General features: G+C 41.0%; 1 protein-coding gene across 1 annotated transcript; it reads left to right on the plus strand.

The window, feature by feature from the left end:
• Window positions 1–6441: 6441 nt before the first annotated feature.
• Window positions 6442–9955, plus strand: Sostdc1 (sclerostin domain containing 1). The gene is made up of 2 exons (XM_021202126.1): window positions 6442–6767; window positions 9257–9955. The coding sequence occupies exons 1-2, from the start codon at window positions 6563–6565 to the stop codon at window positions 9670–9672; spliced, it is 621 nt and encodes a 206-aa protein (XP_021057785.1). The 5' UTR covers window positions 6442–6562; the 3' UTR covers window positions 9673–9955.
• Window positions 9956–10513: the final 558 nt, after the last annotated feature.

The raw sequence follows: 10513 nt of genomic DNA on the forward strand, positions 1-10513 counted from the left end.
AGGTGTGGGATACCCTACATCATAGGCTCTTTCTATGTATGAGTAGGGAGAAAATAATTTCATTGAAAAATATCAGATTAAGAATTAGAAAGTTCTTACACAAAATTGTTTCCTGGAAAAAAGTGGTATCATTGCCTCAAATCATCTACAAAACTCTGCTTTTCAGTTTTCTTGTATTTCAGAGAATTTAAAACTGTGCTGGCTCCAAGCATAAGTCTTTACTGGTAATGTATGGTCATGGCTAACTTAGCTTTGCTGGGAAACTTGCTGGTACTCATGGGACAATGCTGGTTCATGCCAGGGCTGGGATCCCAGTTTGGTTGTGGGATGCCCTTAGGGCTTGTGGTCAATAACCAAAACCCAATGATCAAAGTGTTTTGTCTATACCTGGGTGAACTTGGATTTCTCAGCAAATCTGATATTGATGCCAAAATTACTAGTGAGGAGTTAGAACACTGTGGGTAGCAACTGTCAGAGTTCTGAATACCCACTTCTGTGGAGTGGAACATTAGTCAATCACCTATTTTTTTTTTTTCTAGGATTTTTGGGAAGCTCATTAAAACACAGGCCTGGTATCTGATCTGTGGTCCTCTGCTCGGCTCTAGGCTCTGCATTTCTAGCAAGCTTTCACGTGACATGCCGTCTTAGGATTGCTGTTAGAAACAAAACTATTTCCTCCTTTCAGTAGTCAGCTAGGCTAGGATACTTAATACTCTTGTCAGCCTTGGTAAAGGTCACGTTAAATGGTACAGTCTGGGTGCCCTAGATAAGAACACTAATTTCTTTTCTCTCTCTCTTTTTGTTTTGCTTTTGGTTTTTGGGAAACACCAATTTCTATTCCATACGGTAGAAAATGGCAGCAAAATTTGTGTGCAATTAAATGAAAGCCCCACCCCTGCTTACTTCGCCTCCATTCTAAAGTCTCGATCGGAGGCTTCTGAGTGAGTAGGTGACGTCAGCATCTAGTTGGCAGAACTAGGGGAGACTATTAGACCTTCTGTGGTACACAGACAGCTTCCCCTGTCTACTAGGAAAGAGCTCATCAGGCCCAAGGTCAATGATGCACAATTTGCAAAGTTCTGGCTGGCAGTATGTACGTTGGGTTTGGAAATCTCACTTGGGGTTTTCCATCAGGTTACACAGATCATTCATTATGTACAGACATAATTGGGGACATTAAAAGTAGAAAATATCCATTCTCTAAAAAAACAAAAAAAAACCAACAAAACAAAACAAAACCCCAATCTAAAGAAATTAAAACAAAAATTGGCAACCAATAGAGGCAGTGAGGTGACAGTCACTGCTGGTCCTACCTTAGCAGAAGCTAGAGGTTTTGGTAGCATCCATGAAAGAGTGTTTCCTTTTATCTCTGAGTGCTGCTGAGTTTCTCATCAAGGAGATCCCTTTAACATAGGCAAGCAGAGAGGAAACTGCACGTGAGGATTAAGGTAACAGCATTTCTTTTAGTGAAATGGTCAGTTGAGCTTGGCAGGCATGCCCGGCACCTCTTTTGATGCAGAGTGACAGCCTTGGGTGCAGTATCTGTGAATGCTGAAGAAGGAGGATGTCCACCATCTGGACGATAGCAAGACCAAACCAAACCAACAACAAAGGGTGCTGATGAAAAAAATAAGCAAAAGCCATCATGCACATTCTTGGGGGGGGGGGGCTGGGGCTGGGTAAGTGAGCAGGGACAGGACTCAGCTGATTGTTCAAGACAGGGCCAGCAGCAAGTCTCTTCTCTTCTCAAATGAATGATAATTCGGTATTTGTTCAGTTTCCCCCCTAAACTTACAATGGTTATTTACTCTTTTTCTGATGAACAAGTTCTTTCTATTCACTAGAACATAGGAAAATAATTACGACCACGAAATCGCATGTGTAGATAATACTTGACTACAAGGAATATTTCTGTATGTATTTATCTCGATTCTTCCTTTGTCAAAGTTGAGAAAAAATAATGTTCAGGCCCCATTTACCTATGTAGTTGGGGCAGACAACCTCCACCCTCCTAGCCTTCCGATTGTACCATACACTGGGTAAACCTGGTCTTACTCAGGGCTTCTCCAGTTTTTAAGTCATGTTTATAATTTGAAGGCTATAATAAAAGTATTACTTCTAGAATCATACTCAAGGGATAGTTTCCCCATATTTCTTCTGTGCTTAATTGATTTTGTGTTGAATTTTAGATGGGGACTTGGCCCATTTCTTTCTGTGACAATTCAGTCAGTCTGGCAATGTTTACAGATGCGGACATGGATAGAGACTTTTAGAAAAGATAATATGTCTAAGTTCATAAACACTGTCAGTGGCAGAACTAAGACCCAAGAGCAGGAAATTAGTCTACTTTATGGCATATGAAGTAGTACCTGACTTAGAATAGAACATGACAGTAACTGTGATCTCCAAGGACATATTCAAAATTAAATTCTCTGACCGCAGCTCCAAGAATCACATGGTGGACAATTGTATTAGAACATGAAAATTACTGCGACACATTTTTGCCTGTTAGATCAATAGCAGAAACTCTAATGCCATCATTTCGTTATGACCAGTTGAACAATATTGATGACTGATCTTTGAGGTAGAAGGCAGGCCCCACAGCTTACCTCCTGATTCCTTCACCAAGTTTCATGGTTCAGTCTGTGACAATGCCATGACCCTGGTATGAAAGTGACTTACTGACCACATCATTATTCCTATACAAAATATTATACAGATTTGCCCGCCCCCAAAGGTCCCCAATGAAGGAGCCAGAGAAATACCCAGGGAGCTGAAGGGGACTGAAGCCCCATAGGAGGAACATCAATATGAACTAACCAGTACCTCCGAGCTCCTTGGAACTATACCACGATTTCAAAGAAAACACATGATGGAACTTGTGGCTCTAGCTATATATGTAGCAGAGGATGGCCTAGTCGGTCATCAATGGGAGGAGAGGCCCTTGGTCCTGTGAAGGCTCTATGCCCCAGTATTGGATAATGCCAGGACCAGGAATGGGAATGAGTGGGAACAGGGGGAGGGGGGAGGGGATAGGGGATTTTCAGAGGGGAAACTAGGAAAGGGGATAACATTTGAAATGTAAATAAATAAAGTATCTAATAAAAAATTTAAAAAAAGAAAATATGCTGTTTTATAAAGGAGTTTTAGGAAAATTAAATGTTTCCCCTCAATGTACAATGTTGTGATCTCCCCTTCTTCCTGGATAAATGCAACATTTTTCTTAATAAAGTTTCCTTAATTCTCAAAAAAAAAAAAAAAGAAGAAGAAGAAAAAATACAACAAGTATGTCTTAGCTCTGAGGATGTTGTTGGTTCAGAATCGTTTACTAGGCTACATTTGGGGTATGGTCTTGGGCTGCAACCTAATCTAAAGGAATGACTGTAAGGAGTTGCTTCCGAATGCATCTGTGTGGTGACTGAGAACTCACATGGCAGCTGGCTTCTACTAGTGCAAGGTGCAAGGATGCGAGAGAGCCTGAGCAAGACAGTAGTCACCATCTGTGGAAACCCAACCTTCGCAGTTATATCTCGTTATGTCAGCATATCACATTCATTGAAAAGTAGCCATTAGACTCATCCCGCAGTCAGGAAAGGAAGACTGACACAAGAGTGTGAATACCATGGGGGAAAATGTATCTTGTTCCATATTGGCTACAACCAGCATTGACCAATCTTTTGACATGTTTGATGGTTTTCTTATAGTTGAAATATCTGAGTTCTTCCAATATAATGTTCATAAAATAAAAAAAAATGATTTCCCCCTCATAAGGCTTGCCAACCTGCTGTTCTGGTGTTCCAGGTGTGAGGGCTGGATCCAGATTTGAAGGGCAGAGGTCAAGGGAGTGAGTCCTAGTACTATCCAATGTGGACTTGAAGGAAAATAGCTATTAATCAAGGAATAAGAGGGAGTAAGTATGCCAAAAAAGAGGAGATCGAATGGTGGGAAGACATGAGGATGAGGAAGAGTCAAGGGTGATGTTTAAAGCCTACATCTATAATTCTGCCAGTGTAAAAGTTGACTGTAATGATTCTTGATAAAGTGTACTACAGGGATTATTCGATACCCAGCAAACATTAAGTTCGTGATTGTTTCTGTTTCACCAGAGTAGTTTCCTAGATGAACCCTTCATGCCATGGTAGGCATATGCAACCACATTGCTTCCCCTCCTCATCTGGCTGCTTCCTAAACGGAACACAGAACACAAAGATTACGCAGATTTAACAATCTATATTAGTTTGTTCAATATGTAGCCCACCCTTATAATTAAATTCAAACTAAAATATGTCCTGCTTCTGCTACACAAAAAGAATGCACTGGACAAGGATTTGATTATTTCGACTCCTGCTTCCTGTAGGCATTGGATTAGCTGTCGATAAGAACACTGTACAATTAACATGAAGTCCCTTAATGCAGGACAAGAATTCTTCAGGCCATTTCGGAAGGATGCTTGACATATAACCTACAAAATAATCTAATTTATCATGTTCCAGGAAGGATCTTAAAGTAACAAATTATCATACACAACAATAAGCAATCCAACTACTGGTCATACATTACATTGATTCTTTGACTCTGATTTCCAATTTTTTATTTTGTGGAATTTTTAAGATATGTAAGAGTAAACAGAATACATCACGCTCTTCCAGCCCTCAACCCGTGTGAGTTTACCAACACCACAATCCTAACTGCCCCCACTGTATTATCTTGACACCTATTCCAGACACCATCTTGTTTTAACCCATGGATATTTTATATCTCTAAAGGATAAGCAGTCATACTTTCTAAAATAAAATCAGAGTCCCCTGGGGAAAAAAAGAGAACACTTCCCTTCTTATTTAATGCTCAGTCTTCTATTCTTATGCATACTTTCTTCTTATAATAATAAGTAGAAAATTGTTAGTTCTTAATCAGGGATGGTTTTGACATGCCGGGAGAAATTTGGCAGTAGCGGAATTATTTTTCCTTACAACAGACAGCTACTGGGTAGAAGCCAAGGACAGTAGTGAAGATGCATGGAAGTGCCTATATAATAAGTAACTGCTGGTTCCAAAATGTCAGGAGGAGCTACTGTTGATATGCACAGTTAAGGAAGAAGGACGGAGAGGTGGTGGTGGATAGCCGTTATAATGGACAAGAACTTATAAAGACGAGAGATACAAAATACTAAGACGTTTTTCTAACAGCCGCACTAACCATTAAAATTGGATTTATCATTGAACAGGCAATTTGAAAGTTGTCCCAGTCAAAATGTTTAATAGATCCGATGAAACTTGCTTTTCTTTTAAAATCGTTTCTTTATCTTAGGCTTCTATACTCATGCCATAGCAAACATGTGAGGGCTAGGGGACAAACTCCCAGAGGCCACCGTCCTGCTGCTATGTGGGTTCTGATACTGAACTCAGGATTGTCAAGCTTGGCTGCAGGTACCCATACATGCTGAGTCATACCACTAGACCCTTTTGGTTTCAGAGTTAAAGATCCACGACCCAATCACGGAATAGCTATGTCCGGTGGAAATAAAGCAGCCCAGATGGTGACAGCAGACTCAAAGGAAGTTACAAAAACCAATGTTTGACAAATACAAATATAATCCAGGACCTGCAGTATATGAACAATCTAGAAATATTTTGCATTGGTAAAGGGTAATAGGTAGAAAATGGTTTTCTTTTGGGTAAGAGACATGCCGAATGCTAAACCTTGTTGGCATATTTTAAGATAAAAACTGATATGAGTTAATTTAATTCAGACAGAGTTCTGCTCATTACACCCCCCAACCCCCTAACACACACACACACACACACACACACACACACACACACAGAGGACCGCTGGCAGTAATTTACCTAGCAGTACAGTTGCTCCTGCAGATCAAAGCAGCATTATTTAAGTGTGTCCAGAGGGCAGGTTTTAGCTCTGTGTCTTCTTCCTCTTTATGTGAAAAGGGAGGGAAAAAGGTTTGCTTCTTAAGAGACAAAACATATTTCACTAAATAGATCTTTTACTCAAGTCTGACACTACGAAAACGCATATGGCTTCTTCTAACTTTGGGGGAGGAAGCCCCTTCAGGCCCCAAATTTTCTTTAATCTGAGGGGAATAGAGAACAAAAGTGTAAAAAAAAAAATAAAATAAAATAATAACTGTGTCTCTTTAAGTGAACAGCAACCCACTTTTCCTTCCATTAAACTTGACCATGAACCTAGGCTCCGGAGAGGACCTGGCTGAGGAGCGGTAGCAGTTGTGGCAAGACTGTGCCTTGCCTGCTTCAGCTCGGAGCCCAGTAAAGCCCAACTCTGAAATCGCAGGCAATTTGTGTAGCAAGCCCCTCCTCTTCTGCAGCCCGTCTTCTCCATTGGTAAAATTCTTTTGCAGGGTCAAGTAGGGATCCCACCCCTTCTCTGTGTTTTCACTCCGAAGCCCTACACAACTTTACACCTGAATGAACGCCAAGCCTCTGGCTATATAAAGGGAACCTTGGGGAAGGATTCCACAGTCCATAGTGCAGAAGCAGGGGGGAAAAGAATTAAGTGTCTCCTCAGCCAAGCAAATCCTCCACTCATCATGCTTCCTCCTGCCATTCATCTCTCTCTCATTCCCCTGCTCTGCATCCTGATGAGAAACTGTTTGGCTTTTAAAAATGATGCCACAGAAATCCTTTATTCTCATGTGGTTAAACCTGTTCCAGCACACCCCAGCAGCAACAGCACCCTGAATCAAGCCAGGAACGGAGGCAGGCATTTCAGTAGCACTGGACTGGATCGAAACAGTAAGTGTGTTTTACTTGTACAGATTTTTTTTTTTCCTTTTGGGGAGCATCAGCTCCCACTCCTGTAGAATGCTTTTGCTGTAAACTAACGTGAACCGTCTACGCTTCTGCAAAACAATCTGGGAGCAATCTGGCGCATGTGTAGGCTGGCGTTCTTTCCTGGGTAGTAATTTTAGAGTTAATACAATTAAACCGGTGGCTTGATAATGCAAGCAGAGACATGGCTTATCCCGTGCCCACAGAAAGAAATGTATCTAGGTATTGAGCTGCTGCTTTTTAAAAACTCTGCAAAAAAGGGGGGGATTTCTTTAAAGTGTGGTTCTGTGCAGTTTAAGTCCATGTCGTCTTACACTTTGTTAATTTCAGATCATGCACAAATCTGGTGAAGTGTCTAAAGGTAACTAACAGGAACTATGTATAGGATGCACAAAGGATGAAAGGAAGCTTTCAGGAAATATGGAATTGCTCACACAGATGTCTAAAATATGTCTTGTTTGGAGGGGTGTAAAGACATGATGTCCACTGTTAAACAGGTCTATACTACAAAATGTTGGAGCATCATGGTTTTCTAAATTGTTCTCTATTCAACAGGTCAAACTGAGGGAGTTGCATGTTTCTGTGAAAGACTGAGTATATTTTGTAACAGGAGATTTTACATAATAGTATGCTAATGTTTGGCACAGGGAGTACTTCTTTACCCTTTTCTGTTTGCTTAATTGACATACATGCCAAGTGACTACTAGTTAGAGGGGTTCAAATTTCTTCCTCTAACTTTTGCTTTACTCTCTTCCTTTAAAAGATTTCCTGTTAGTAACCAGTGTGAAGAAAGGCAGAGAAAGAGTGGAAACCTTACACAAATCTCTGCCCCTCCACCCTAAACTCCATCCAACTACGCAAAAGAGTTTTGACCTTTGAAAAGTCATACCATAGATGACTAAAGCATTTTACTTGCATGTAGATGATTTCAGAGCATAGAAAGTGTCTGACCAGTACTGGGTTACTGAACAGTGTGGTGGGTATTCATTGTCAATGTGAGAAATGTCACCACAAAAAATGCCCAACCGTACACATGCAGGAACAAAAAGCCAGGAAGAGTCAAAATTATTGCTGGCTGTTTCCAGGTACATTCCTAAGGCAGCTGTAGGAAGGTGAGCTGGAATCAAAAGCAGGCAAGCCTAGCTCATTGTCCAGTCAAACCGTTAACCCTTTCATCCCCGTCTCTAACTTTAGCTCTGTATGAACAGACATATGCAGGCATATGCTACACACTTCCTTTAGGCTATGACCCTTAAAGTAGATGTTCAGGAATTGGAGCAAAACTTCTGACTCACTGTCCACTTTGAGAAAATTCTCAGGAGTCAGAAGAACAATTTCAATAGGTTTTATTAGTTTTGGCTTGGCACCCCATCTGCCTATGTTGTTAAGCCTTTCCCCTCTTTCCTGGTTAATAAGCCTTGATTTCTTTCCAAGTGTGTCATAAACAATTCTCATTTAGATAACAAAGGATTTAGATATCAAAGTAACAAGAAATATTGAAGTATTTTGAGATGAATTTTATTTTAGTTACACGAGGCACGTGACCAGAAACAGCCAACTAGAGAACATACTTATCAAATCCAAATAATTAAAACACAAAGTTTTCCATGCCTGATATTCAGGAAATGAACACCGTGGTTCCTTGTACAGTTGTAAATCAGACATGTTAGGTATTTTTTCTGCTGTAAAATTCATGGAAATGTAGCCAAGTTGTTATGGCAACCATACGTTCCTAATTTAGGGGCTTTTATATTCTTTAAATATTGAATTGTGGTGGCATTTTGCATTTCAAACATTTTGCTGCTTATATTTTTAAAACACAGCTTGTGAATTTATGTTTAGAATATAGTTATTAAGTTTGATATGCAAAATGTCATTGGCTCTACCCATATGCATGTGTGACCACGCAGCTGAATCCTATCATTGAAACAAAATATTGCAGCATGCATATTCACTGTACACAATATTTAAATACATTCCACATTTTCTCAAGAGATTTTTGAAAAACTTAATTAAAAGCACTTGCAGTCATTAACCAATGTGATCCATGAGAATGAGTACATTAAAGTGTACTCTTTGAAGAGTGAATATTTACAGGGGTGGAACCATTATTGGGAATGAGACTAAGAGAATGTGGCTTTTCAATACTTTAATAAACAATCAGATATTGAAACACATAAAAAAGAAAGGATTCTCTTCCTTGCTGTCTCCCTCTCTAGCTCTCTCTCCCCTCCCCAAAGCCACAGCCTTTATGTAGCCTTACCATTATGATGAAAGTGTCTTCCAACCCTCCCGCAGACTTGCATTGTGAAAATAAAGTACATTGCAGTTTGGATATCATATGATATACATATTACAGACATAGTCACTGCAAATTACTTTAAACAAGAGCACAACCCAAACACCTTCAGTTGCTTTCTGTCTCTGATGCAGTTCTGTCCTGTTTCCTGCAGGTCGAGTTCAAGTGGGCTGCAGGGAACTGCGGTCCACCAAATACATTTCGGACGGCCAGTGCACCAGCATCAGCCCTCTGAAGGAGCTGGTGTGCGCGGGAGAGTGCTTGCCCCTGCCGGTGCTTCCCAACTGGATCGGAGGAGGCTATGGAACAAAGTACTGGAGCCGGAGGAGCTCCCAGGAGTGGCGGTGTGTCAACGACAAGACGCGCACCCAGAGGATCCAGCTGCAGTGTCAGGACGGCAGCACGCGCACCTACAAAATCACCGTGGTCACGGCGTGCAAGTGCAAGAGGTACACCCGGCAGCACAACGAGTCCAGCCACAACTTTGAAAGCGTGTCGCCCGCCAAGCCCGCCCAGCACCACAGAGAGCGGAAGAGAGCCAGCAAATCCAGCAAGCATAGTCTGAGCTAGACCTGGACTGACTAGAAAGCATCTGCTACCCAGATTTGATTGCTTGGAAGACACTCTCGAGCCTGCCATTGCTCTTTCCTCACTTGAAAGTATATGCTTTCTGCTTTGATCAAGCCCAGCAGGCTGTCCTTCTCTGGGACTAGCTTTTCCTTTGCAAGTGTCTCAAGATGTAATGAGTAGTTTGCAGTGAAAGCCAGGCATCCTGTAGTTTCCATCCCCTCCCCCCACCCCAGTCATTTCTTTAAAAGCACCTGATGCTGCATCCTGTTACAGTTTAAAAAAATGCTCCATTCCCTAGCCCACCCTTAACCCTTCCCAAACTAAATCCCTCCGAACCGGAGAAGTTCATCGAAAAAAATGTATCTTCACAGAACATTTCAGAAAGGGGCTTTTCCAGTCGTTTTTATGGGAATAGTTTGACAGCCAGGGGTTAGCTTTGAAAGAGAGACAAACCTTGTGACATTTCACTTCAAAAATAAGCCCGGTGGCATTTTCCAGTCTCAGTGTGAAATTATCCCCCCGAATGTTGACCTCTCTGGGAGTGGAATGCCAGCAATTCATGGCAGCAGCTAATAGGTAAAGCCGGTTATTTATTTGTCAATGTTGTTATTTAATGAGCTCTCGCATGTGATTTTTTTCAAAATGTTAATTTTTTTCATGTTTTGAAGCTTTTTCATGTACCTAAATATTTCCCAATATGATTTGTGGTTGGTCTAGAAATATGAAAATACCTGTTGTAGATATGTAAAATAAATATTTTAGTCTCCTTATATATTGCACGGTTCATTATCCACTTTGTCATTAGTGAGGTTCTCTGTAAAGCTGAAGTATGTGATACTTT

This window comes from Mus pahari, chromosome 7 (genome assembly GCF_900095145.1).
Source record: "Mus pahari chromosome 7, PAHARI_EIJ_v1.1, whole genome shotgun sequence".
Taxonomy (NCBI): domain Eukaryota; kingdom Metazoa; phylum Chordata; class Mammalia; order Rodentia; family Muridae; genus Mus; species Mus pahari.